This window comes from Hyaloscypha bicolor, assembly GCF_002865645.1.
Source record: "Hyaloscypha bicolor E unplaced genomic scaffold K444scaffold_86, whole genome shotgun sequence".
In the NCBI taxonomy this organism is placed as follows: domain Eukaryota; kingdom Fungi; phylum Ascomycota; class Leotiomycetes; order Helotiales; family Hyaloscyphaceae; genus Hyaloscypha; species Hyaloscypha bicolor.
This window is the reverse complement of record NW_020194588.1, coordinates 941,481-969,381: the sequence shown is the minus strand read 5'-3', so window position 1 is coordinate 969,381 and position 27,901 is coordinate 941,481. Positions and strand designations below refer to the sequence as shown.

The 27,901-nt window shown below is 42.8% G+C and overlaps 9 protein-coding genes across 9 annotated transcripts; 3 read left to right on the top strand and 6 right to left on the bottom strand.

Moving 5' to 3' along the window:
* Positions 1–6,420: 6,420 nt before the first annotated feature.
* K444DRAFT_630259 (uncharacterized protein) lies at positions 6,421–8,756 on the top strand (the record flags this gene model as incomplete). The annotated part of the gene is made up of 4 exons (XM_024883180.1): positions 6,421–7,480; positions 7,532–8,015; positions 8,148–8,289; positions 8,430–8,756. The coding sequence occupies 4 exons, from the start codon at positions 6,421–6,423 to the stop codon at positions 8,754–8,756; spliced, it is 2,013 nt and encodes a 670-aa protein (XP_024736388.1).
* On the top strand, positions 8,687–10,174 carry K444DRAFT_412675 (uncharacterized protein). Its single transcript, XM_024872624.1, has 3 exons — positions 8,687–9,123; positions 9,211–9,869; positions 9,937–10,174. Exons 1-3 carry the CDS (start codon positions 9,068–9,070, stop codon positions 9,981–9,983), a joined length of 762 nt encoding a protein of 253 aa, XP_024736387.1. The 5' UTR covers positions 8,687–9,067; the 3' UTR covers positions 9,984–10,174.
* A 235-nt stretch (positions 10,175–10,409) lies between these two features.
* On the bottom strand, positions 10,410–11,610 carry K444DRAFT_613441 (uncharacterized protein). Its single transcript, XM_024880348.1, has 2 exons — positions 10,866–11,610; positions 10,410–10,747 (listed from the first exon to the last, which is right to left on the bottom strand). The coding sequence occupies exons 1-2, from the start codon at positions 11,316–11,318 to the stop codon at positions 10,655–10,657; spliced, it is 546 nt and encodes a 181-aa protein (XP_024736386.1). The 5' UTR covers positions 11,319–11,610; the 3' UTR covers positions 10,410–10,654.
* A 333-nt stretch (positions 11,611–11,943) lies between these two features.
* On the top strand, positions 11,944–13,450 carry K444DRAFT_530099 (NADH oxidase; the record flags this gene model as incomplete). Its single annotated transcript, XM_024874874.1, has 3 exons — positions 11,944–12,140; positions 12,217–12,476; positions 12,540–13,450. 3 exons carry the CDS (start codon positions 11,944–11,946, stop codon positions 13,448–13,450), a joined length of 1,368 nt encoding a protein of 455 aa, XP_024736385.1.
* A 146-nt stretch (positions 13,451–13,596) lies between these two features.
* On the bottom strand, positions 13,597–14,206 carry K444DRAFT_613439 (uncharacterized protein). Its single transcript, XM_024880347.1, has one exon. The coding sequence runs from the start codon at positions 14,138–14,140 to the stop codon at positions 13,697–13,699; it is 444 nt and encodes a 147-aa protein (XP_024736384.1). The 5' UTR covers positions 14,141–14,206; the 3' UTR covers positions 13,597–13,696.
* Positions 14,207–14,596: 390 nt separating this feature from the next.
* On the bottom strand, positions 14,597–15,075 carry K444DRAFT_504723 (galactose-binding like protein; the record flags this gene model as incomplete). Its single annotated transcript, XM_024873384.1, has 2 exons — positions 14,597–14,921; positions 14,972–15,075. Coding segments are annotated over 2 exons (429 nt in total), but the record flags the coding sequence as incomplete, so codon positions are not given.
* A 2,299-nt stretch (positions 15,076–17,374) lies between these two features.
* Positions 17,375–18,699, bottom strand: K444DRAFT_630254 (uncharacterized protein; the record flags this gene model as incomplete). The annotated part of the gene is made up of 4 exons (XM_024883179.1): positions 17,375–17,480; positions 17,534–17,871; positions 18,072–18,549; positions 18,605–18,699. The coding sequence occupies 4 exons, from the start codon at positions 18,697–18,699 to the stop codon at positions 17,375–17,377; spliced, it is 1,017 nt and encodes a 338-aa protein (XP_024736382.1).
* Positions 18,700–21,976: 3,277 nt separating this feature from the next.
* On the bottom strand, positions 21,977–24,683 carry K444DRAFT_590346 (uncharacterized protein; the record flags this gene model as incomplete). The annotated part of the gene is made up of 3 exons (XM_024878146.1): positions 21,977–22,582; positions 22,634–23,546; positions 24,120–24,683. The coding sequence occupies 3 exons, from the start codon at positions 24,681–24,683 to the stop codon at positions 22,017–22,019; spliced, it is 2,043 nt and encodes a 680-aa protein (XP_024736381.1). The 3' UTR covers positions 21,977–22,016.
* Positions 24,684–25,311: 628 nt separating this feature from the next.
* Positions 25,312–26,375, bottom strand: K444DRAFT_630250 (uncharacterized protein; the record flags this gene model as incomplete). The annotated part of the gene is made up of 4 exons (XM_024883178.1): positions 25,312–25,569; positions 25,602–26,002; positions 26,049–26,249; positions 26,309–26,375. The coding sequence occupies 4 exons, from the start codon at positions 26,373–26,375 to the stop codon at positions 25,312–25,314; spliced, it is 927 nt and encodes a 308-aa protein (XP_024736380.1).
* Between the last annotated feature and the right edge of the window lie 1,526 nt (positions 26,376–27,901).

The window sequence follows — 27,901 nt, the reverse complement described above, 5'->3', positions numbered from 1 at the left end:
TTTTTTTACTTATAAAAGTTTTTTAGAATTTTATTAAAGCTTATAAAAATTATATTTAAATTATTAGAAAAAGATTTAGAATTAAGAAAGATTTATTATAAGTAAACTAGCTATAGATATCTCAAATAAATAAACTCTAATTCTTATAAATTTCTAATTTCTAAAATAAAAATACTAAATACTAGTTTTATTTAGAATTTAGTAAAGAATTAGCTAATATTTTCCGGAATCTACTTATCTCTTAATAGAATATAATTATATTATAATAATATTAGTATTAAAAATATTAAGAAAAGTGAATAAAGAACTTATAATAGCTATATATATTTTATAGAAAACCCGAACTTCTAAAATCAAGTTCTAAATAGCTATAAATATTATATTATTAATATTTAAAATATTAGTAATAAACTATTTAGTAATCTCGGTAGTAGTTTTGGTAATAAAATTAATATCTTAAAAATAGACTTTATAGTATTTCTTTAAGGAATTAGTAAGTATCTAAATATATTAGAAAAAACTTATTTTTAGAATACTAATCTAAATAGTATTATTCTCTGCCTTATTAAGACAGAAAAAAGAATTTCAAAGCTTACTAGTATTTTTCTAGTTTTCGAAAATCTAATTAATAGTATTATTTATATTAATATAATACTATTTAGAATATTCTTTAAGAAATTTCTTAAAAATTATAATAATATCTTTCTAGAACTAGTAAGCTTCTAATAAATAGTAAGGAATCTGAAATTATATTAGCTTTAATAGATATTAAAGCTAAAGAACTTACTAATATATAAGATTTAGAATTCTTATTATAATAGTTATAATTCTTTTTACTAGATATTATAATATATAAGATAAAAGAATTAATAAGTAAATACTTAAAGTATTTCAAATATCTACTAGTAATAGAAAAGAAGGCTATAAAATCACTTTTATATTTGTAATTATATTAGTAAATAATAAAGCTAGAAAAAGATATTATAGAATTAATTAAAAATAATTAAAAAAGACTTGAAAAAAAATAGAAGAAAAAGCTAGAAAGTAATAATAGAAGAAGTTATTATATATATAATTATTAGAAAAAAAGAAAATATATAGTAATATAAAAAGATTCTTTTATAGAAATAGAAAACTACCTGAATTAATTACTAGTTTTTATACTAGTTCTAATCGGAATTTAGTATAACTAATTAATATATACTTTTAGAAGTCTATAAATAATTTCTAGAACCTGAGAAATATTTATATAGGTTTCTTATATAAATATTTATTAAATTCTTTCTATATAGCTATTTAGATTATTCTAATACAAGATTTAATAAATAGTATTAATTTTATAGAATAGTATTTTAATACTTTAGATTAAGCTAATTAGAATATTTAGATCCTAAACGAAATTATAATTACTAGCTAGCTCTTATATCTAGTATATAATTACTTTTCTTTCTTACTTATTTAGCTCTAATCTAATTAGATAATTTTTATATCTATTATTTAAATTATATTAGTAAAACTACTTCCTAAAATACTAGAAGTTTATCTTAATTAAATAATTAATTAATTAAATATTTACTAGAATAAATTAATAGATCTTAGAAATAAGATTCTAGAAAGAGGATATAGTTATAATATATATAGAATTATATATAACTTAAAGGCATATAATAAACCTCGAATATTACAGGTATTAATTAGAGAAATCGGCGGCCCTTTAATATTATAATTAATTACTATTTATATTATATATATTAGACTTATAAATTACTAATTATATATATACTATTAGGGCCTTCTATTTAGAAAGGGCTTCTCTAAACCTTATAGAAGAAATAGAAATTAGTTCTATACTAAATTTAATATTATAGTTTTATTACTTACTAATAAATACCTTATATATAAGCTAGTAATATCCGAATATTAATACTATTGCCTTTAAATTAAATAATTCTATTAGTATTAAATATTTAAATTAATATCTTTAATTCCATAAATATTTTATTTATTATATAAATTATAATTACTAGTTTTATAGATTTTCTAGTCTATTTAACTATATTTAATATAATAGTATTTCTTATTTATAAGATAATAAAATAGAAAGTATTATTCTTAATTTATTAGTTTTAAAATATAATAACCGGATCTAGTATTTTTAAGATATTAATAAATATTCTTATTTTCTTTTAAATCTTTAGAAATAAAATAGTTATTTTCTTAAATAGTTTTATTAAAATATTATTAATTTTAGAAATCCTATACTTATTATAATTAAGGATATACTAGATTTCTAATTTGTTTTATTTATTTCTAAAAGCATTAATATTTATATCTTTAGCTAAATTATTTCCTTATTTATTATTTCTTAAAATAGTATTTTTCTGGCCTTTTATATAAAATAGCTTTTCTTTAGCTTTAGTTTGTTTTTAGAAAATCTCTTTAGCTATTTCTATTTCTTTTCTCTTTCTTTTTAATAAAAACCCTATTATAATATTAATAAAAATCCTATTTATAGCCAAATTTTAATACTATTTACTAATTCCAGAATCTAAAATATTAGTAATTCTAATATAATTTCCTTTAAAGCAAAGCGGTTATTTAGATTTCCTAGATATAGTTTATTTGCTTTTATATATAAATTCCGATTAGCTAGTTCTCTTATTTCTTTTTTATCTAATAAATTAGATATCTTCTATTTCTTTCTTATCTAATAAACTAGATATCTTCTATTATTTTCTAGATATTTCTAGATTATACTTTTAAGTTATAATTAAATTTTTCTTTTCGGACTTAGAAAATAATTTAATTAAACTACCGGTATTTACTAGTAAAAAAAAAGGAAATACTTTTTTATTTAGGCTTAAATAAGCTTTTATACTATCTTCTATTAAACTAGTAAATATATCTATAATTTATAAGATCTTCTATTAATAAATAATAAAACTAAGAAATATAAATATATTTTGAATTAATATTATTATTATTATTTCTATTATAGTATCTATAACAAATTTATTCTTTTAGTTCTGGATCTATATTATAGGCTATATTAATTTAAATAGTATTCTCTAATTATATTTAAAACTAAACTTTTTCTAGAATATAATTATCTAAATTCTTTATTTATTTTAGCTTATTTATTATAGCTATTATAGTATTCTTTATAACTTTTATTATAACTTTTAGTATATTTTCCTTAAAGATTTAAATTATATTTACTAGATTATTAATACTATTATTTCTATTATAATTAGCTAGTTTATATAAATAGGCTATAGATATTTTCTCGAATTATAATAGTAGCTATATTGAGTTATTTTTATAAGTTCTCTTAAGTTATAATAGTAATAGATAGTTTTTTCGGATTCTTTACTAACTAATTAATATTATTTCTTTTGGATTTATTACTTTTAATAGGCTTTATATAATTAGTTATAAATTAGATTCTCTTTTTACTTATATTTATAATAGCTTTAGAAAGTATAATAAAAGAGACTAGTAAAATATAATTATTTTCTGGTTTAGAAATTATATTATAAACTATTATATTTAAGTATTCTTATCTAAATCTAGATATATTTGAATTATTAGTAATATTAAAATAAAATAAAAAAAATTTATATTAATAAAATATTATTATCTTTTTATATATCTTATTATATTTATAAATAGAAATATTTATAGGCTTAAAATTCATATCCTTAAGAATATAATCTTTTATTAGAATAAATAATTCCCTTATAAATTCTCGGTATTAACTAATTTTATCTATTTTTTTTCTTTTTAGTAATTTCTTTAATATTTTATTAAATATATTAATATAAGACTTAGAAGAGATTTCTTTATTCTAGACTTATATAATAATCTAATTAAGAAAGTTATAGCTAATTTTAAGTATTTTCTAGTTATATTCTCGAAATTTCTTTAATAAAGCTTTAAAGAACTTGGTTTTCTAGTAACTTTCTAGATTATTAGTATAATACTTTAGTATAGCCTTAATCTAATTCTTATAAATAGAAGAAATATAATAGATAATTCTTTCTTTTTTAATATTATTAGAAATATAATAGTTTTTATATATATCTATATATTATTTCAAGAATATAGAAATATTACTTCCCTAAAACTATAGTATTCTAGAAGTTTCTATAAGTAATAGATTTAAATCCGGTACTAGTATATATTTATTTTTAGTTATATTAATCTTAATAATTTCTTTTATAATTAATTATAGAGTTTCTATATCTAAAACTTCTATTAATAAGATTCCTAAAAAAACTAACTTTTTATTTAAGTATATTTTTTAGTTTAGAAACCGGAATTTAAAAGAAACTAGTTAATAATAATAGATATAATCTAGATTTAAGTTCTAATACTAGTAATAATAAAATAATAACTTTTCTAGTTTTATTTCTATTACTTATATTTTCTTTTCTATTCTATTAGCTTAATATCTATAGTATTTTTTCTTAATTTTACTAAACTAGATATATTTAATAGTATTATTAATAATAATAATAATAATAATAAATATAATTTCGCTAATTTCTCTAAATTTTCTAAATTTTCTTTTTTATTTCTATTTAGTATCTTTTTCTTTTCTAGAAGTTTCTTTAGATTATTTATATAATTTCTTATTTCCGATTTCTTTTTAATTCTTATTTCCGGTTTCTATTTATTATTTTATTTAAAATTAAGAGTATTTCCCTTTTTAGATATTTTTTCCGGACTTAAAAACAAGCTTTATTACTAAAACTAAAGCTATTTTTATTTCGGTTATTATTATAACTAAAAATAATATATAAATTAATAGTATAATTTTATTTCTATATATTAAAGTCTATTTCTAACTAAGATCTAATTCGTACTATTTTAGTATAATATTTTCTATTTTTACTATTTCTATATATTATACTAGTAATTATATCTTATAGCTAACCTATATTCAAATTACTAAATATATTAGAAATTAATATAAAATACTAAAATTAATATTTATATATTCTTAATATTTTAGCTTTAGGCTTAATATATTATAATAGCCCTTTTTTCTCTAAACTTACTAAGCTAATAATCCGCCTTATAGAAATCTCTTAGAATTTTATAAAAGTATTACCTTAACTATAAAGTTTTAATTTTCCTATATTACTTATTATAAAATATATAAAAGAGAAACTATAATAAAATAAAAACTTATATAAAATATATTAAAGTATAAAATATAACTTAATAGTAAAATAATAAGATTAAAGATATAAATAGTAAAATATAAATAATAAAATATAAATAGTAAAATATAAATAGTATATAATATATAAAAGCTTAATTAATTAAATATAAAAGAGAGATTATTATCTAGAACTATATAAAAGCCAGCTTTCTTATATAATTTCCGCAAGTTATATATAAAAGACTCTAGCCTTTATTATATAACTAAAATATTAAAACTATTAAAACAAAGCAATTTTAATAAAGTACGGCTTGCTATACTATAATAATTATTGCAATTACGAAAGTTTTAGAATAATCTCTAATAATCTTAAATCTTAAGTCTTATTTTTTTAGTAACTTCTTTCTATAATTATAAGATATTATAGTCTAATATTTATTTCTCTTCTAAGACGAAAGTAATTAATTAATTAATTACTTTATTATAGCTTTCTTACTAAGAAAAAATTTATAATTGAAATTATACGAGAAGTGTAATATTTATATAATAATTAAAATTTTATACTTTAAGAAGTGCTATAAAGGTAGTTAAAAGCCAGTATTCAAAAGCCAGCATTTTTAGAGCCACTTACTATAGGTGGTTCTGAAAAAACTACGATTTGTATGGGAGTAAATGCTAGTAATTAAATCCTAGTATTTGGTTGCTAGCATATAAAAAAATGCGAAACACTTATTTTCGTAATAACTAAAAGCTAGTGTTTGATTACTGACAAATGCTGGTGTTTGAAGTTTACGAAACGGGCCCTGACTTCCTCATCCATCCTATCATTCCCCCTTTCTTGTTCAAACTCCCATTCGCCTCCAATACCCCGTCTATCCTACAAGTATTAAATGAGTATTAACATACAACCCCACCGTATCACTAGAACCGGTTGGATTCCTTCACAGGGAAATGGAGTATTGAATATTCACATCGAGATTTCCTGAGACAAGATCCACAGACAAAGTATCCATGTATACAATTCCAATAGGTGAACTCTCCACCCGCTGTGCCAAATGGGGATTAATGCACAGACAAGAAAAGGCCCAAACAGGAAGGAGCTAGCTAAAGTTCCCACCCCGGCACCCTAAAGCGAGTGCCGAACTCGCGGGGTTCTTACCCCGAAATCCCACATCCAACTTCATCCCTTCCCCGACATCCCTTCCCCGACATCCCTTCTTGACATTTTTTTGTCTCACAACACAGCAGCAATGCCTGATCCACAACTACTCTCAGCTATAGGTTTCGGGGTCAATATCGAAAATAACCCCGAACTATTGACCCCGACTTCAACCACGATAGCAGCACCAATCCGCAAACGCCGCAACGGCCTCACGCCCGCCTGCGAACCCTGCCGCAAGGCCAAGGTGCGATGTGATACTGACGCCCCCGGGTCGTTGTGTGGGAGATGCAGGAAAAGGAAGACGCCGGAGAAGTGTATTTTTCTAGGTGCGCCAATGCCCAGGCGGTTTCACGAATTCTCCAATGATGCAGCTGGTTCCTTGTCGACACCAAAGTCACCCACCCGAACGGCGCAGGGGCCGACGGGACAGGCTTCATCAAGCTCTGTTATCAGTCCGGGTTCTGGGGCCAGCCCTGGGCTGAGCAGGAAGGTAGCCGGCCCGTCGGGGTTCCTCGGGTCAACGAGTTTTTCCGCTACGATTCATGACCATGAAGCTGATACTTCCGACAATGAATTCGAGGAGATGGATGCTGTTCCTAATATAGATCTAGTCCAGATTGCGATGGGACTCAATGTTCTAAAGGTTTTGCCCGGACATGAGGACTGCCAGAGCTTAGTCAAACGCTACCTTGATGGTCCAGGCGAAGTTGGCTTTCTGAAGGCAAGTATACAGAAGGTTCTTGACTCACTATTTGCTACCTCTCCGTATCGCGAGTACCTGAAAGAACCGAGAGAGGATCATTATTTGGAGAATTTGTCTGAAGATATATGCAGGCGCAGTGTCGATGGGCTGGTCCTGCCTGATGATGCAGTGGGCTGGATGGCAGCTTTCTCTGGACGGAACACCAGATGGGAATCCATGGGCATCCTCCACACTGCCGTTGCCCATGGTGTCTTAGCAGTGCCCGACAGGGAATATTGGTTTCTTAGACTTTCGAAGGTTTATCCGGAGAAGAAAAGGGCTGTTTTGGCCATCAAGGAAGCGATCGAAGGGTGCCTGGAGCTTTGCAAGCATTCTCTCAATACTTTGGTGTGCAATTTATTGTATAAGAACTTCTTACTAGAGACAGTGCTGCATGGAAACTCGAGTAAGTGGTTCCTGAACTTACATAATCGATGCATTAGCTGATGTACTACAGGTTTATCAGTCTGGAGATTGCATCACGATCTCATTGCTGTCGCATCTGCCATCGGTTTGCATTGCTACAACCCCAATAATCCGCGACGGGAACCAGGTGCACTTACTGAGTACTGGCACTTGATTAGTCCCAAAGATCCTCGCGTCCCCGAAGTTACTCTCCGGACCGAAATGAGAAAGCGGCTGAGTGCGAGCTGTTTCTGGAGCGATAAGGAGCTTGCGATGTTCACGGGTAGACCGCCAGCCTGGAGTCATCGATATCATTCTTGCCCTTTGCCGCTTGATCTAAGCGATGAGGTGTTGACGGAAGGGGGCGAGAGACTGAGATGTGAAATCAGGGAGCTTGATGAGAATGGATGGAATAGGAAGTGGGATGTGCACGACGCTACGATCTGTCGCACTATGGTCCTCACGGCAATTATTATTGATGAGATCATGGAAGTGTTCATTGGAAATGCCAACCAGTGGTCGGTGGAACGTGTCAGGTATGTTCTCATTATGCAATAATTATCATTTGCTCATCTTCTTTCCGGAAACTTGAAACTTAAAGCACAAGAAACGTACTCCCATATTCCTCAAATCATGCAAATCACAAAAGAGAGCCTGAAGCTTTGCAGCGAGGATGTGAAGATGTGGAAACTGATGTTTATGCGACTCGACTACCTTCGAATGAACTTTCTTCTCGAGAGACTCTCTGCTGAGAGAGGTGGAGAAGGCAGGCAAAAGCTGGTTGATGTTGCTCGAGAGATCTTGGACATGGTTGTGTTCTTATGGCTTGAGCGAGACCGTTCCGGACGTCGTTACTACGATTATGATTACATTATAAGTTGACAATCATCTAGCTCCATGAGTTTGCAGAAGCGCTTGGAAAGAGATTTGTAGCTGATAAATGGTGACAGATTATGTGCTACGGCATGCCATCCACTGGGATCCTCTGCACGGAACTTCTCAAACAAACGAAGCAGCCAAACGACGTGGACGTCCGGATGCCAGTCTCGGAAGTGGTGCAGAACTTGAGCCTCGTGATTGGATTTCTGGACTGGACACGACCCATAGCTGGCAACTGCAAGCTCTGCCGTCGGATGTCCCAAGTCATCAAGCGAGTCCTCGACCAAGTCTTCACTCCGGGTGAGAAGGGGAGCACACTAGACAGCAAGGTTCCTCTGACTCAAGACACGTTGACAGATTTTCTTTCATTCAATGGCTGGACGATTTTGAATGATTGAGCAGCATTGATTGGGGCCGGGGTCCATATGTTGACATGATTCACCTGAACTGAGGAAAGCGAAGCGAGGTCGTCGCCGACTCAGGACAACAAAGGGGCTAACACCACCAAGATAAAGCGGCACGGATTTCTGCTCCCAAATCGCATGCTTCAGAGAAATGATATCAGCGAGAAGGGAAATGACGCTAAGGAATCCCGCCCGAAGAGGGCACGAAGACAAAAGCCCGTCTCGCATCTTTTCCAGGATTTCCTCCTTCAACACCATCCACCTTCACGACAAAGAAACCTGCATCAACAACAAGACAGAACAAGATGTCTGACTCCAGCAGCATTAAGATGAAGGAAATCCCTGAGAATGAACTCCTTGGGTACGTCCATGACCTGTCCTATTGCCCTTTATGCTCTCCCCACGGCGTGCACGCTTGAAGACGATCCCCTGACAATTGATGTTGTAGCAACGAGGTGCCCATGAGATACACATGCACTCTTCTCTTCTTCGCATTCACGACTACGGCCTTGATTGCGACCGTCTGCTTGACCACTTTCCTCGTCGTTTTGGCGGCCCAGCACTCCTCCCTCGTAACCAATCTCGTTGGACAAAATGCTACAACCCACCATGGCCTCCCGTCCATCACCTTCCCACGCCTTCACCGCAACCCGACTGAGGTCATCGCTCCTCGATCAGACACGGCCTTGTCTCTCTCGGACACAGCTCTCATTGACACAATCTTGAATGACCTCAATACCACCGCTTCTCGTATTCACTCCGCCTCCAAGGACCTGAACGCTACCGCCTCGCTCTCCCCTCGCGGTTTCCCACCCACCGTTGCCGACTGCACTCCAAACGGCCCCGTCTGCCGTCTCAGTGTCCTCACTTGGGATAGTCCCGGCCACAATACCGCTGTCCTCGGCATCTTCGACTACTACTGCAACTTAATCGGCTACTACGATCATGCTCCTTACGGCCAAATCGTCGACTTCTACTCTCAGCTCCCGTACACGGTCGTCACTCGGGTCAATGGTGTGAACGATGTCGTTTTCAAATACGATGGAGTTCAGTTTGGCACTGGTTGGTCTGAGGCAATTTGTTGGGAGGATCCTGCTCCGCAGTTCGGTAAGTCCAATCCCTCCTGTAGCAATGCCCAACCGCTCTTGGGACAATCAGCTGACTCCGTTAACAGGTTTCCCGGCCTACTGTGTCGTCCCTTTCTGGTGCCCACCCAAGTGATGGTACGTTGACGGCATTGTGGACTCTGTTTCGGATGGTGGGATGCGGATCGAGTTCCTTTGCAGCATGCTGCCGGTGGAGATTCATACATGGTAGATTTCGATAGGTGGCAGATTGAGCCTGGCTCTCTGATACTTTAGCGTTGATTCCGTTCGGGGTAGACAAATGGCATAAATTGCAGCGGCATCCAACTTTTCTCGCATGACTGTGACAATAGTGATCCTTCTTGACTGAAATTTTGAATGGTTCGTGATCGGCCGATGATCCGGTGGAAGCAGGGATATCGCAGAATCCTCAATCGTGAATGGTCTACAGGTCGAGGGACGTTCAATGTTTCCAGGCTGCAGCATTCCAAGCAGCTCCAACGGCTCGATCTTCAATATTTCAAGGCAATTTTAGGAGGTTGCCGAGTTCTAAATTTGCAGTCTTCCAGGATAGTGTGGCATGTTGTGAAAGATATTGACGGCTTCATGTATTGCTGCAATGCTGAAAAGGGTATCTATCACAAACACAACCTCATTTGTCTCCTTCCCCGGTGCGCGACGCAAACTGTGCTGCATTTTCTGCCCGTATGCTCTCTCTCTGACCCATAACATCATCTCTCCCTTACAGCTGCCTTCCCCATCAGTCCATCCAAGCCTTCATGTCCTTCGCATGCAGCCATGCTTACCCTAACCACCCAAGGTCCCCTTGACACACTTCTCGCAGACGCGGTGTCCGCACTTCTTGCACTCCTTATGCAACCTATGATTTTCGGTCTCGCACTATTGTCTGTCAGCCCCCACCCCTTTCTCACCCGTTCGCTTCCTCTCCCCTCCCCCACCGAACCCCCTCATAACGAGAGCAGCGAGGCCGAAAAGGAATATGGAAAAGAATACATACCTCCGCACCGTTTACCAAACCACAACAGTACCACTGCGTCCACGGCATCTCGCCCTTCTTCACGTGATCGAGGACGAATTTGCCATACTTCATCGCTGAATCCTTTGCTCCCGCAAACGACGTCGGCATTGCTCCCTTAGCCTGCTGCAAAAGTGAACCAATGGGCTTTGGGGGACCCCGTGGATCGGCTGTGGGAACGGGTTTCCGTGGCATGTGGTCGGAAGCTGAGGTTGAGGGCTGCGTTGGAGAGCGTGGGGGAAAAGGTGAAGAGGTTGAGGCTTGCGTGGCAGTTCGCGGTGGAAGCAGTGGTTTGATTGCAGCAGCGCTTTGCTCGGCTTCAACGGATTCGTCTTCGACGGTTGGTCGAGGAGGGTGTTGTGCCAGGGCCGAGGTTGCGGTCTCAGTATACTTTGGTGGTGGAGACGTTGGGGTTGGTTTTGATTCGTCGGCCATCTTTTCTGTCTCCTTGGTTCGGCTTTGTGAAGATGCGCAAGGTGGGCTGGGCGTGAATGAATGTTGAAACGTTTCTTGGTAGAGAGATCGCCTCGTGGTGTTGACTGATTGAATGGAGAGCGTGATGTGACGTTGTTGTGCCTCGTTTGCTTTTATAAAGTTTTTCGCGGGGCGGAGTCAATCAACGTGGCGTGGTGGCAGCGGGAGTGACGAATCAGGGGCTGTGCATTAGCGAGGTACCCCTTTTCCCCTTGTTGACATCCGGAATCTAAAGATCACGATTATATCTTCATCGTGTAATAGATTTAATGTGTATCCTGCTTCATAAGACTGTCGGTGGCCAGATGCTAGTGAGTGGTGCAGTAGCAGGCGCAAGGATAAGGTTCGGCTTCATACAGCCGAAATTTCCGAAAACAGGAGTGGAGTTTGTTCTAGCGGCAGATATTGCATCCCATAACATTGCATTTGAGCCCTGCCATAATGGCTCCTTTCGTGCCTTTTATTAGAGTCATGTTGCCTTTTATCTCTACTTCATCCCCTCTAACGAGAATGTTAAGTTGTTCAGTATAAATCGCTCGGCTTCAAACTCGGCTCACTTAGGCAACTGCAATAGGACACGTCCACAATGCCAGTTACTCGCTATGGAATCTGTGACGCAGACCCCAGCCATCTTTGGCAACCTCTTGACTTTGCATTTTCTAAGAGAACAGCCAAGAACCGGATCCTGAAAGCAGCAATGGAAGAGCGACTCTCAACGTGGGATGATAAAATCCTAGAAAACCGAGGCGTTCCAACAAAGGAACTCATCACTTTATATCAACGGTATATTCAAGCCTCTTCCCCTACCTTTCTACACTCAGTGGCGGTCCTTTATTGATTATTCTATTTCTTGCTATAGTTGGGGAGAGCACAAAAACAACTGGGGCATCATAGTAACAGGCAATATAACCATCTCCTACACGCACATCGCTGCCTCCGGAGACGCCATCATTACTCCATCATCGCCACTCCACGGAACGCGTTTTGAAGGATTCAAATCCCTCGCTACAGCTGCAAAAGTGAACGGAAGTCTAATAATCGGACAAGTGAACCATCCCGGTCGACAGGTGAGAGAGAAATATAGTGGGGAAGCGATTTCTTCCTCCGCTGTACCATTAGGTACGTCTCTTTCCATTAACGCATCAACCCAGAAGGATGTTTCGCGGATTGATGGGACCACAGGCCCTCTATTCGAGAACTGGACATTCGGCACTCCTCACGCTGCAACACAAGAAGAAATAACAAACATCTTGGAAGGTTTCGCCCACGCAGCAGACTATCTGGAGAAAGCTGGGTTCGACGGTATCAATCTACACGCTGCACACGGCTACCTGCTCGCACAATTCCTCTCTCCAAGAACCAATAAACGAACTGATGCTTACGGTGGCTCATTGGTAAACCGCATGCGTTTGATCATGGAAATCTGCCAAGGGATTCGCCGCCGCGTGCAACCGGACTTCATACTGAGCATCAAGTTAAACTCTACAGATTTTCAAGAAGATGGCTTCAAGCTGGCCGAAGCGCGGGAGCTCGTACGAGTTCTACAAGATGATATAGGGTTAGATTTCGTGGAGTTAAGTGGAGGAACGTATGAGCATCTTGGTTTGCAATGGACAAAAGATAGCACGCGGGAAAGGGAGGCATTTTTCCTTGAGTTCGCGGAGATGATCGTTCCTGTACTTGGGAAGGAAGAGGAGAGGAAGACGAAGGTACTTATTACGGGGGGGCTGAGGAGTGTGGGTGCGATGGTTAAGGCGTTGAGAGTTGTGGATGGTGTTGGGTTGGGGAGACCGGCGACTCAGGAACCTGATCTTGCAAGGGATATTCTCCAATGGAAGGTAAGCGGGGCTGTGAAGCCGAAAGAGCCATTTGATAATAGAAGTGGGCTAGGGATGTTGGCAGCGGGGATGCAGATTAGGATGCTAGCGGAGGGGAGGGAGCCATTTGATTTGAGTGATAGAGAGGATGTTGAAGTGCTTTGGGAGGTTATAAATGGTTTGAAAGAGGGAAGCGAAAAGGAAGAAGAGAAAGAGGTGGTGGGATTCCCGGAATGGAAGAGAAGGCCCAAGGCTTTGGAGACTGTGGAGTCTTAATGTTGGCCGTGTTGAAGGAACAGTACAAGGGAAAAGTTTACAAACGAATTACTAGACGGGAACTTGCCACCTGACCCGCGTTCAACTTCGCCATGGCTGAGACAGGAATCGCGTTGAACACCTGACCCAACAAAATTCGCAGCGCAGAATTTATAATGACTTGACCAGGAGACGGATCGTATGTTACAACCCGCAGCTCACAACCCAATTAACTCCATTCCACTAAATCCCTCAAGATTTCTTCTTTTAAGCTTGTCGTGCAGCCCGACTGCCGCTGAAATTTTCCCAACCTAGAGCAGCCAATGTCGAAAACACACAAACAGCCTCAAACTCCGCAACTTGCAGCCACGGCCCTCCATGTCCCAGGAAGATAGGTATCGCAATAACGCGTCCAAGTATCATCCAACATATCGCGATTTTGTCTCCACGAAAAGCTGCATTGAGGTAGAAGGTCCTAGTGAAGGATTCAGTTCGGGAAACATGTGGTGAGGATGAGCAATGAGAAGAGGGCTCAGTAACCCACCCGATTGTTAGAGAGCCAAGAGCTATAGCATGCAATGCAGGTAGTGAAGTCATGTGTAGGGTGGCCATATCTTTCTCTGCTATGGACGGAATGAGCAGATATCTGGCACCGTTGAGAATGCCGAGGAGGCCTTGGATGGCGACTATGATTGATGGGAGGGGTAGCATGGCTGTTGTGTTTGCTGTCCTGGCTAGGGAAGAGATTGGGAATGAGGGAGGTGGATAATAGAGCAGGAAGTTGGAGGTACGATGTGGGTTGATTACTGATCAGTGGAAGGCAGCCCGAAATTCTCCGGTGCGGGAATGAGCCGAGCTGCAGTTCATTGGGAATTTAAGAGCCTTGCTCTCCTAATTCGGGTTGCTCATAGAACAGACAGTATCTGAAGTATTGAATATGCATCCATTCTCCGCGAGACCATCTAGTCTGGGTATCATGACTCCGAACACCAAATCAACTTGCATCTGCTACCTCAACTCCGGCTCTCCCATCCAATCCGGTTCCACGACCCAACCCCTCTCCAGCCCGTTACTGTCGGCCCTTACAACGACAGCTTTCCTCTTCTCCATCTCTTCACGGCCCAGATCCAAATCGCCAAGCATACCCCTCACCCTCTCGTCCCTTGCATAAACCTTCAAACCCCTGACATGTGTATCTTTTCCATTTTGATGATTCTCTACAACTCTGACCTGGACAAGGAATGCCCTGAGTGTTTTGCCATCCTCACCGCCTCCTACATGGTCGAGCGGGACGTCGATCCAGCCTTTCGGTTGTGCAAACTCGAGGGCAGAGAAAGGTATTAGGTCGTGGTAGCCTGTGCCAGCTAGAAGGGTGATGCGTGTTGGGGTGTACGATTCGTCGGCTTCGAAATCGAGGAAGATGCGTATTGAGACAATGGAGACGAGCCGCGAGAAGTGGATGTTTAAGTGATGGGGTTGAGGGCCGTCAGATCTGCTTTCATCAGCATCCCGCCCACCTTGGATCATTGCCTTAGAACTCACTGCCAAAACAGCCCTGTATCTTCGTCCCTCAATGCCTCAATACCACACCCAGGTTTACAGCTGCTGACGGTCCAGCTCGCCAGGTTCCCAATCTCCTTCAATCCTAAAGCTGACGGGTCGAACGGGGTATCGATTTCCATGGGCACTGGACGACGACGAAAGAGTCCGTTAGCAAGCTCTACAACGCTGCGGGCAACGGCTTCTCGATTTGGACCAAGGCGGAGTTGAGGGATTCCTCGGACAATGCGGTCCCGCCTGGTGGCAGCAGGGACCAGATTGACGGCCGCAGGAGGTGTACGGTCCATTCTGGTGGAGAAAAGATGCATGCAAAGGAGGTGTAGGAGAAATGCAGACAAACCGTCTTCGATGCCGCCTTCCTCCTCATCTTCTCCGTCGTTTCCATCTTCGTCGAGGTTACTGCCTTCATCCTCATCCGCTCCTTCTTCACCTTCCTCGTCTACGTCTTCATCCTCGATTTCTGCATCCGCGCCTTCGTCCACGAGTGGAGTTACGGCTGTTTGTGAGGGCGGTGTCGCGTTGTTTGATGCATCGTATGGGATTGCATTTCGCGATCTCCGGAATCTGAAATGCGAGAAGGAAGTATTGGACGGCGGTGTGGGCGTCATTTTGTGATCAAGAGATGCTGTAATCTTTCCTGGGGAGACGCGGCTGGGTTCGGACAAGGAAATGTTCGCGCCTCAGATGCAAGGCCGCCGGCGGGGTTGATGAGTAATCCATTCTCCTCGGGATGCGGCCGGGAAAGTGAAACTTCCCACTTCACTCCAACCTTCTCATGACGTCTGCTCACTTTCAGATATCACTATCACTATTCCCATTGCCTTGACCACCACCACACGTCGTTCTCAAAGGTAGAGGGTTCAGTATTCTTCAAACTCAATGTCCAATCTCAGGAAGTTTTCTGCGCACCCCCGCCCAGGTTGAAAAACATCTCTTTTCCTTCCTCCCTCAAGTGCGGGAACTTGGGGACGAAGTGCAATACTCGCACGATACCTACAGAAACTCGGGAAGATGGAGATCCTGCATGGTCCCCTGATCTCTCTCGATCCCCTCGTAGGCTCACACGTATTCCCGGCCAGGTCATCCTTCTCATTTCCGGGGATGATCCCACTGCTTCTGCAGATTTCCGTCTTACCTTGTAGATCCTTCCTCAAATAGGTCGCAACCCAACCTAAAGCAGCCCACGCTTAACCTACGGTCCTCAGGAACCATACGTTTTCGCTTCCGCCGTTTCCGTGGGACGGCTCTGAGATTGGCTGAGGTGTGCTGAGTCAAGCAAATATGGTTTAGTTTGCAGTGGAATCGACCAATGCCGGCTTTGACGGAGAAGCAGCAGAGTAAACTCTGTGGAGTCTCCACTATTTTCGAGGTCTTGGTGACGTCTCACCTGATTTGAAATGAAGTACGACGAGAGGTAATATATCACCGAAGGGTCATCCGCATACGCAGTTCGTTTCCTTTCCATCTTTGAAGGTGGAAAGCGGAATCAGCTGCAGTAACCATTCTCAACACTCGTTTAAGACACTTCAGCACAATAAATAGCCACCAATATCCTTCGATACCCCACATCTCCTATGTCAATATCCGCTTGAGATATTTTTACGTCTTCCCTTATCAGCAACTCCCAGTATGGTTCTCAAGAAGTGGAGACAACGCCGGGCCTCAATCCGCGAGCTACGAGCCAACTCCGACGACATGTACAAAGAGTACCTCAAGCTCTGCGCACAAGACAAGCAGCTGCGAGCAAATCAACCACCCCAATACGATGGCGCTCTGAGGGGAAGCGGGACCTCATTGTCCAGTGATGGCAGTGGCAGTCGAATTAATGAGCTTCAAACCCAGGCCAGGAGGAGTCGAGGGTCAACAGCCTGTAGCATGATGGGGAACTCGAGACCGGCGATTTTGATGGAGGAACCTCTGTGAAGACTGTCTGCAGGAGAGCGGACAGAGATCATTATGGTGCAAGAACTAGATGAGCAAGCCAAGAGCATTTGGGTTGGAATTGCAAACAGAAGCAAAATACTTTCGAGGCGGTGGACAGACGGAGAGCAGTGCTGACAGCGGCATACTCGGAGCAGCAGTGAAGCTGCCTGCGGATTGGAAAATGCGTAAGCCGAAGACACGTGAAAGTGTGGGGCACATCCCATGTACTGTATTTATTTTTCTTGCACGATATTTGTATTCGTCTCAGCAATTCATGGATCCCAGTAAGCATCTCTGGTGCAGGAACGCAATTCCATACTGTCTCAAGCCTCATTCTGTAATCATCCGTGTGCACTTCCAGTTAACCCATCATTCCCAGTCCTTCGACAATCGCCGGTTCCATCCTCACAAATGTCTGCTGGTGCTAGCGCACTAATACCGTCTACAGTCTCTCAGTCTTTGTTACACTGCTCCACCTGGTGTGGTGTTCGACTGTGCGAGTTTGACACAATGTCTGCAGTCGATGTGCTTCCAGTAGTTCGCATATTTCGTGCTGTATGTCCAGCAACTGTTTCAGAACGTCAATATTAGGTTCAATGCTGCTTCTGCAAAGCAACCTACTCTCGAGCATAGAAGAAGATGAAGCCAATCTCTAGGAGAAACAAAGACCATCGTAGACGTCTTGGGTATGGATCTTTTTCTCTGATGGCAAGAAGCAGCATAACGATGCAGGCGCCGGTGGTGGCCAGGAGAAGAACAGCATTGAGAATAAATAAGATACGAATGAGGGCCAACTCGCTCGGATATGGGAGCCAGGAGAGGTGGCAGTGGTGCCGTTGTGGTCGTCGCTTCAAGGATTCTAGTTGCGGGTCCCTGACGTATGAAGGTGGTTGGACATCTGCAGCAGCAGGCGGTGCTGGTCGTCTCTCTGGATTCTCTGGTGAAGCTTTCATTGCAATCTAGACGAGCACGCAGCGTCAGATATATGCATGGCCTGATGATGGAATCGGGGGTAGCTTGCATCCGTCTGTGGTAAATCTGCAACTGCGGCAGCAGTCTTTTCATGATCTGGCTGTGGCGGCTGCTTCGGAGCCTGGATGAAAAAGGCAAGTCAGCTTCAAGGCTTTGCCACTAAATGCAGTGGCGAGGGCGGGCATACCTCAACCTGTTGGCCTTCTCCAGCAAGGGTAGAAACTTCAGCAGTGGAGGTAAGAAGGCCTGATTCGAGGTCTTGATGCGCTGCAGGACACTCAGGACAAGTGGCGTGCTCGACGGTTGCAGACATCTTGCCGCCGATGATATTTGAATGAGGATGCTGCGGATGGAAATACTGGTATAGAATTGATAATTTTGGGAAGAAGTGGAGAAGCATCTGCGAAGACGATGTTTTGTTGATGTTGGCTGCTGCAAATGGAAAGCGCAGCCAGCAGCCGCTGCTGGGAACAGGCTGCATCAACAAGAAGGTGCGCACCTTCCCTCCGTTTCCCGAGAAGAGTGGGGCTGATCCATTACTGCGTCCCAATCGATTTCTCTTGATTGCTCTTTCCTTCTCTCCAACATCTTGAGGTGTTCCATACCGGACTATCCAACAAAATGGGCAACCTCCACAAAGTGGACTCTTGTCTTGCTCCCCATGTCTGCAAATCCTCTAGTACCAATGTATGGTCAGCCCAACGTAAACTGATTCTTCACCTTGACCTTCCTCGTCTCCGTTCCCCTGATCCACCAGGTTCGTCTTCTTTCTCACTGCTTTCATATCCCCCATTTTTGGTCCTCGTCCTCTCCATCTTGTTTCTTCCTATCCGTCCCGTATTCTTCTTTATCCACGGCCAAGTTCTTTTCCAACTCCTCGGTGACACGCCTGCTCTCGACCTCCCGAGTCTGGAACTGCTCCTCACTCCTCGTAACCTGCCACATATCACGAATCATAAACCAAAGGTTAACTGTGGAAGAGGCAGCCCAAAGCCCTAAAATCCGGGACTTTGGATACGTAAGGTCTCAATCCAGTAGTCAGTTGCAGATGGATAAGATCCAATCAGCCGGGAAGAAAGATAATGCACGGTTTTTGCGGGTTCGTTGGAATGGTATGGACTGTGTGGTAGGAAGCTGGATCCATTGATATGTTAACCCCTGAGCTTGGAAGCGTGTTTAGCCAGGCAACGTGCGCGGGAAAAGCTCTCAGGAAAAGATATTCTTTGTCTTGGCATTCCTCTTTGCAAATACAACCATGAAGGAAAATCTTTTTCCCCGAATTACTGCATTTTCACAAACCCCATTTGTAACATGATAACTGGGAGCAAGGGAGGAGCGGGGACTTGGAGTGTATCATCAACCAACAAGTCCTTGAACCTGGGGTTTTCCATCAGTTGATGAATGTTCAGCTAAATTGCCCCAATAGTAAGAACTAGCAGGACCATCTCACCTGCGAAACCTCTGATTGCAAGCCTAGTGAGCTGTCTGTTCCAATTTGCCATGTCTGGAGGACTTTCGACCATAATTGAAGTACCAACGAAGAGCCTATGTTGCCACAATGTTATGAACAATCCCCAGAACAATACCGTATCGGAGAACAGCTTCAAGGCAAGCAACATCATAACACAATTGATTCCAGATGCCCTCGAGTTATATTCAGGACCTGTAATTCTTATTAAATATCATCTCTATCTCAAGAGTGCAGTACCGAGAGAGATTTGCGGGGGTGAAGCTTGCCCCTTTTTAAGCGATCACGTGTTCCGTTCAAATAGTAGGAAAATGTTGGAACTGAGTGTACGCTGGTACACTGTAGTTTATATACCAGATGTATATATGGAGTGCTTACCCCGCGTGAGCTGAAAAATCAAGTCGTCAACCTCCAAAACATTGCAACAGAAAACTCAAGATTGAGGTTTGAAGAAAGTCTCGAACCAAATAGATTGCAAGTAACAACTGTATTTCCGGGACATCTGCATGCCAAATGCTAATCGTTTCTATCCTCTACGAGGACATAGCTACCAAACAAACGAAAATCAAATCTCCAAAATCTATCCCTCAAGATGCCTCTGCCAATTCTCTCAGAGCAGCCGCATCGCAAACCCATCTATATGCATGGTACCAAAATATTCTGACCAAGGTTCATTATTGACGCCCATATTGTGTTCCGACTCTCGATTCTTATCTATCTCATATTTCACCTGTCCATTCCACCAACAATCCCACTCATACACGCCGAGAGCAGCCCCGTGCATCACGACCCAAGCAGGGAGGAAGATATTAATACCCAACAACCATAACGGTTTGCTCAAGCTCTCTTGGCCATCCAAGATCGAGATCGTAATCACGATACAAAAGCCGGGAGTGCCAGAATTGCTGCGAGGCAGAGCAGGCGCAAGTCGAGGAAGAAGGCTTGGGAAACACTGCGAGGCTTGACACGGGACTCGTCCAGGTTGTGATAAATCAGGACAGGCGCTCCAGCACAGACAAGCGCCTTATATCTTTTTCTTCGGGACATCCTCGGACCTCTCTGTGTGACGTCTGATGTAATCGTCTGTATCCCCTATGTGCAAGCAGTGTGTAGCGAACCTATCCATGCTTGCTCAGCCGAATATCAAACCATTCTTAATGAGATAGTCCAGATCCAGTAATGCTACAATCCCCGGGGGTTTGCCACATACGTATGCATAGACGGGCGGGAATTCCACGAACTTATTGTATGGTTATACAACGGACGGATAGACATACGAAGCAGCTGATTTGGGGTGTTGGATCTCTGTCCAGCTCGAAAGTGAGTGGTGTTTTGAAACGACGAACTGGGAGAGAAGGGTAGTGTATCTTGACAGTTGATTGGTCGATGGTAACTGATGCCGATCCGGTGTCTGTGGTTCCCACAAGTGGGATTCCGCCTAGGGTGAAGAGTCTGGTACCTGAATTCGAGTTGAGAGGATTCATAAGATGAACTTTGGTCATCGCACCGAAGCCGACCTGTAAGCCATAATGAAATCAAGCAAAATTTGGTTACGAAGTCATTATTATTTATACCGAAGCCACAATTCCACAAGAGATCTATTAGTCCTCTCTGGATCGTAAACGACGACTGGCGACCGCTGTCCAGACCGCTGTCCATTCTGGCACAAAACGCATGCTATGCGGCAAATTATCACACTAGAGAGCCATGTCTGTCGACTAACCTATTCCAAAACTCTTCCTCTCGTCTCGCGTCCCTGATGTGGATCTGGATAGCTACTAGAGATGCCAATCCCCAGGTCAAAAGAAAGATATCAATACCTAACAAGTATTGTTCCTTCATCAAAATACCCCAACCATGTACTACTATAGCATAGATCTCCATGTAAAAGATGGTTAATGCTAGCGCGAGAGCCAGGGTAAGAAGGCGACTATCGAGGAGGAGAGCGTGCAAGGCATTGCGTGGCTGAATGGCCCTCATTCGTTTCTCCACGATCTGTGGAATGGAGGCATCCTTGGGCTTCAATGTATGCAGATAAACGGGTTGCACCTCCACTTGATGGAAATGCCGGTTGGGATGTTTCATTTCACCCAGACCAAGCTCGACGTCGAGGAGCTGGCTCAGCGGCTACTTCTCCGAATCCGTTCTCGCACGCTGTAGGTCCGCCCTCCAAGAGACACTCTTTAGATGTATTTGTGAATCACCGTCGCTGTGTATCCTGTAAGTGTTGATTGTTTAAGAGGTGTGGGACGTCAGATAATGCTGCGTTTCGAGGAGGATAACCTGGAAGGAAGGTGGAGGAGGTAAGAGAGCTTATAAAGCTAAGGGTAGCATTGTTAGATATTTCGGCATTGTTCTCTCAAAATCATTGTAATCTATAGAAGCGCAATTTTGAATTTCTTTGAGCTATGCTGTGGGAGCCTTCTCGAAACAAGGTTTTGTCTGAATCGCCGCTTTCCCACTCACTGTACTGTTCCGCTCATCTCTACCCCTGTCCTTGTTCTTCGAACTTTTTGAGTGAGTACCTGATTAATCAATGATCTCAAAATTAGACAAGCCCAAAGAAGCCTCCAATCATGAATTTTAATATTCTACACAGTTTACATGGACAAACATAATGGTATCACGTATTCTCATATCACATTATCCCAGCCCTGTTTCTCATCACGAAAACTCACTCGCCCCATCCATCAGTGCTCTATTGTTTTTATCCCCAGGCACCACATCAACGACCCATCTAACCCTACCATCCTCCTCCCGTCTCCACCAATAAGCATAGCTCTTCTCCAAGTCCCTGATGGCTCGGTCGCGCTCCTTCCTCTTCAGCTGCTCCAGCCCGTTGAAGTCTCTCGTCATGCTCGTGCCCGCCACATAAGTCATGACTGCCGCAATGCTTTCTGGTGCTCGTGGTAGGTGAGGAAGTTTGCGTCGCCAGATCGCGAGAATAATCAGTTGAATGATCATGATTGTAAGAATAGCGAGGCAGGTGATGCCCCAGAAGAGGAATTCGCCCCGTGATTGTCCGGTTCGGTAAGGGAGTCCTGATAGGGCCACGATGAGGAGTTCAGCAATCAAGCCGATGAATGCTACCATTGCGGGGGTGTAGTGGCAGTGCCAAAGTAAAGGAAAGAATGCTGTAAGTGGTATGCTGTGCCGTCTGAGGAGGATGGTGGCATCTGGGTTCGAGGAACCACGGGCAAGGTCGATATAAGGGGCAAACGTTTGAGCGTCTAGGTGAGTTAGCACGAATATTGTGGGTTTGGAAGGGAAAGTAAATATACCTTGGAAGATTTGCCCCCAATAGTAGGAAACGATGACGCCCAAAAGTGCTGTGAAGATTCGCCATCCTGTGCCGTTCGCCGAAGCAGTCGCAAGGAAGACGACCTGTGTCTTATTGTACCGGCTCACCGCATCAATCGTAAGGCCGAGAAGAGCGATAAGCAGCATGACGAAAAGTATATCGAACAAGAACCGATTGTTCTTCCAGTTGTGCAGCCAAGCAAACTTGGTTTGAAAATTCGTCCACCAGCTACCGATTTTGTCCTTAATTCCTTCCTTCTTATTCGGGTCATTCTCTTCGTCTCCTACTGGCATGATACCATATTTGACAATACCTCTCTCTGTGGCAAACTGCCCTAATCTGAACTTCTTTCCTCTCAAACGTTTCTTCAGCGCCGCGTAAGTGATTTCGGTTGGGATCTGAACAAACTCTTGCTCGATTTCCGGGTGGCCCATGAATGCTGCTATGCCAGCCACGCTCGTTGGGTCAGCTGAGAAACCACCAGGTTTCTTCCACCACTGAGAGATCACATATATAATGGTCAGGACCTGAAGAACAAGTGTGACGATGACTACGTCACAGACCCAGGGATTGACGCTCAGTTTTGGCGGACAAATGATTGGGTTATTCGTGTTTTCAGCGTTGCAATAACCGGTGTCGAAAAATGTGAGCCCTGCGGAGAAAGCTGTCCCAATGTGCGCTGAGATGATAGCAATTCGGAGTGGTGTTAAGACGGAAGAATCGACGAGGGATCCACCTCCAGGGGTAAGCATTTGACGAATAGGCTCCCATGTTAGAAGCTGTTCATACATTGTTCTAAGGAGCATGTGAAATGCTCGGCTCATGACAAGGGGCGTGTAGTCGCCAAGAATTGTTTGCGTTATGGGCCAGATGTCGGGGACTGCATCGAACTTCTTTGGATTGTCTGTTTGGGATGGACCACCTCCGCCTCCTCCACCGCCACCACCACCTCCGGTTCCTGTTGGGGCCAGATTTCCAGTGGCTTCAATGGATTGAAGGATGCCCGATGAAGCAGAAATCAGGGAAGAGGCTTGGCTTCCAGATGCCGTTGTCGCAGATCCGGACGGAACGGAATCTGATGGAACACTGCTACCACTTGGTACCGTTACTAGCGTGCTTGGAGATATAGGAGGGATCGTCGGAGAAGGACTGATCGATGGTGTTTTCAAGACACCGCCGACGGGAAGTGGTATGGAAGACCCTGGAGCGCTTGATATACTGACTGGAATCGCGGGGACTGATGTGGCTGGCGGTAGAGAAGTCGATCCAGAAACAGGAGGAAGCGGGAGAGAAGAGCTCGACGGAAAACCTGCTGGTGGGGAAATTGTTGATGCTGGTATGGATGATGGTGGCCCAGATGGTGTAATGACCGCGAGAATAGGAAGCGAGCTTGACGAGGTTGATGACCCAGAAATAGGAATTGTAACCGGTCCTGTGGGTATCAACGAGCTGGAGACAACCACGACTGGAACATTCGAAGAAGAAGTGGGGAGTGAGGAGGGTGGACCTGTTGGTGGAGACGTCGGAGAGGAAGAGGACGAGCCGTCGGTAGTTACACTAAGTGGCACAGTTGCTGGACCGGAGCTCGAAGAACTCCCAAGCGGAGAGCTGGTTGTAGAAGATGAGCTGCTGTTGGCCGTCACCACTGCTGGTCCAGAACTCGAAGAATGTCCTGTGGTAGAGCTGCTCAAGGAAGATGAACTGTTTGTGCTTATGCTAACTGGGTCGATGACAGCACTTGGACTCGAAGAAGACGAGCGGGGGCTCGTTATCGGTGGTGTGGTTGGCGTGGTGCTCGATGAGTTCGAGGTTGTAATCCCACAGGCGGAGATCGTTGAGGTTGAAGTGTCGCAGGATGAGACAGTCCCCAACTCTACGTCAATTCTTGTTATGCAGGATACTTCGGTTGCGATACACGAATTGCTGCTGACCGTAACCGACGGTGTTGTAGTAACTCCACAGCCAGAGATTGTTGAAGTTGAAGTATCGCAGAATGAGATGGTCCCCAACTCTACGTCTATTGATGTCATGCAAGATACATCAGTTGCAATACAAGAATTGCTGCTGACTGCAACTGAAGGCGTCGGAGTACTTGACGAATTCGAGGAAGTTGTCGATCCACAGCCGTCGATCTTAGAGTAAGAAGTGGTGCAGAAAGTGTCAGTAAAAGTGGTTGTGCAGGAAACTGTCGTTCCCATGCAAGAGTCACTGCTGACAGAAACTGGGGGAGTCGTTGTTACCCCACATCCAGGTATCGAAGTCGAGGAAGTAGCACAAGAAGTTTCGAATCCTCTGTCGACATCCCCGACAGTAATACACGAAGTTGAAGTGGCCATGCAGGAATTGCTACTGACTGTAGGAGAAGGAGTGGTGGTGATTCCGCACCCAGGAATTGACGTTGAAGTAGTACCACACGAGGTTTCGAATCCTCTATCAACATCCCCGACAGTAATACACGAAGTTGAAGTTGCCATGCAAGAATTTGTTGTAATTCCACAACCGGGGATCGAAGAAGATGAAGTTGCACACGAGATTCCAATTTCACTATCGACATTCCTTGTAGTAGTACATGAAGTCTCGGTTGTCATGCAAGAGTTTGTTGTAATTCCACATCCGGGGATCGAAGAAGATGAAGTTGCACACGAGATTCCAATTTCACTATCGACATTCCTCGTAGTAGTACATGAAGTCTCGGTTGCCATGCACGAATTGCTGCTGATTGTTGGAGTCGGTGTGCTTGTAGTTAAGATACACCCACTTTGGGTAGTCGTCGAATTTGAGCACACTTGCTGAGGGCCGATATCGACATTCAAGACGGTATAACTGCACTCCTCGAGGATCGAGACGCAAGAATTGACTGGGATAATGGTAACAGGCGGCGGTGTCGGAGTGGGTGTGCTTGTGTTTAAGGTGCAACTAGGTTCGGTAATAGTAGAATTTGAGCACACTTGCTGGGGACCAAGATCGACGTTTATTTCCGTAAAAGTGCATTGTTCGAGAATCACGCTGCAAGAATCAACTGTGATGGTCGAAGTCGTAGGGCAATCCCCAAGAATGGTCGTATTGCAACTGGTATCTGGTGTCAATTCCTGTCTCTTTGCCTTCTCGAAAATAATCGGGGTGACAGTGCATTCGATGTCCATACTCGTCCCGTTGATACATGTTGTTCCCGTGGGAGTTGGAAATGTGGTGGCGAAATGTATTCCTGTAAGAACTTCGATGGGCGCACTGCCGCCAAACCTGCCTTGCCGCTCAACGATTGGTGCTATTGTTGGAGTCGGTGCGACTGTCAGAGGTGGCGCGAACCTTCCTCTGCGTTGGATTGGAGCGGCGGGTATTCTCATCCCCTCTGTTTACTGTAAGCTAGGGGAATTGAACGAGGATGACGAAATCACCTTTCAGAACATCTTCTCGGCGCTCAAGAACTGAACTTTCTACTTCTCTTCGTACGGGGATATGAAAATTCGAAGCGGCTCCAGATGGTAACTTCTTTTGGAGAACAATAAGAAGTGCAATCAGTGCGAGACTGACGATCAGGCAACCAACCATGCCATATATGCGAGTCAAAATCGGTCGCTTTTCGGGATCACCACGTTCTGAAGTAGTTGCGGTAAGTATATGTAGGAGATAGAAGAAGCTCACGGTTGGCACTCACGGGAAAGTTTCAGTTTCCTCCCCTTAGCATCCCGGCTGTCCCTCGAGAAAGCAAATGAGGACCGCATCGTAAACACAATACGATCAAAAACGAACGTCACTGACAGTCGGAACCAAATGAATGTCTGCTGAGATGTACAGCTCAAAGGAACGGATTATCGACACATCGCAGTCCAGTTTTCGAGGCAAAAGAGTGACGAATAGAGAAATAGTTCAGGTGAGGCTGCACCGGCAGTGCCAAACATATATATGGCCTGGACCGGACGTGGACTGGAAGGGTGCACCCAGATACCAGCATTTGATTGGCTAGGCACCGAAAAGGAGGCTTGAATTTCTAGGAAGGGCTTGAAAATTTCCCGCACTTGCATCAGGAACAACAACAAAGGGGGCTGTGTCTGGAAGCACCACCTGTGGATTTCATGCAGCAATCGCAGCCAGCCAAGTCTCCAGGGCCAAGAGGAGGCTTCCGAATTTACGCTTTCTTTTTGCAATCCTCCAAAACAACGCTCTTTCTACTTGGGCGACAATTTCGACCCAAGATGAAGACTAATTATTGACGAACGATGACGGCCATTGGAAGCAGCCGTTGACATGCTACACGTCGGTCAGAATTTCCACATCTCAGCGCAAAACTCGCAAGTTCCACGAAAGAGCGTATTCCGTATTCGAACCTCGGAAACTCGAAATACGCAGGTATTCGGAGAATGGCGTTCTTTCACCAGGCACCACGGCAGCTTCTCACACAAGCGAGCCACTCCCCATGCTCGACCCGAGAAGTTCAGGACAGTTGGTGCGCCCATGTTCTCAGCCTTACCGGTCCGGGGAGATCTGGATCACCATTGGGCGGCGCGGCATCGAAGGTTATCTTTATCGGCCAATCGTTGCGGGCTGGGGCCTGGGCTGGCTGCAGGTTGTCGGACTTAGATGCACCCAAAAGGGTGGCTCGATACTCTCCGCCGAGGAGTGAAATTGCATTGGCGGCTGCACAGGCTGTCTGGAGTTTGCATAACAGAATCGAGACCCCGTGGTCCCTTGGGGGCTTGGGCGGACCGTGGAAGCTTGTAAAGCTGAGATCTGATCTGATTAGAGTGGCCTTCTTGGTTGGCCGACACCTGCATCTGAGAATGTCTCGACGCTTTTAACGCCATGATGTTTCGAAATGGGCCAGCATAAGAAATGCTTCTGCGTTGTGATAGGGCAGTTGCAGGAGTTTGGAACCCCCTTTTTGTCTTCACAAGTGCTTCGTCGGAGAGGGACTGCCAAGGATCGCGCGGTTGCTTAAATGCACCTCCGCCAAGCGATTCACAGCCCAAGCTCTCCCGTGTCCACCAATAAAGTGCTGTCGCGCCAGTAGTACTAGCCTTCTGTAGAAGCTGATTTGGTCAACACCAAAAATGTGTATCGATGGTGGAAGTTGTTTGGATGGCTCAGCACGTAAAAGATGTTAGAATCAAAACAAAGGGGTGGAAACAGGAGTAGAGTAGTGTGCTTGTTGTGGGGGTGTTGAACTTTTGCCTCACAGACATGGTGATGCTCATTCTTGAACTGTTCAAGGACTCGTCGGTCGCAACTTGGCCTCACACTGTTTCCATCC

Bases quoted from the DNA above. Each gene is read 5' to 3' on its own strand.
- K444DRAFT_613441 (XM_024880348.1), bottom strand. From the start codon at position 11,318: ATGGCCGACGAATCAAAACCAACCCCAACGTCTCCACCACCAAAGTAT. The intron at 10,748-10,865 runs GTATGTATTCTT...GACAGACAATAG, and splicing joins GTTTGGTAAACGGTGCGGAG to TGCGAGACCGAAAATCATAG.
- K444DRAFT_613439 (XM_024880347.1), bottom strand. From the start codon at position 14,140: ATGCTACCCCTCCCATCAATCATAGTCGCCATCCAAGGCCTCCTCGGC.
- K444DRAFT_412675 (XM_024872624.1), top strand. From the start codon at position 9,068: ATGTCTGACTCCAGCAGCATTAAGATGAAGGAAATCCCTGAGAATGAA. The intron at 9,124-9,210 runs GTACGTCCATGA...TTGATGTTGTAG, and splicing joins CCTGAGAATGAACTCCTTGG to CAACGAGGTGCCCATGAGAT. The intron at 9,870-9,936 runs GTAAGTCCAATC...CTCCGTTAACAG, and splicing joins GGATCCTGCTCCGCAGTTCG to GTTTCCCGGCCTACTGTGTC.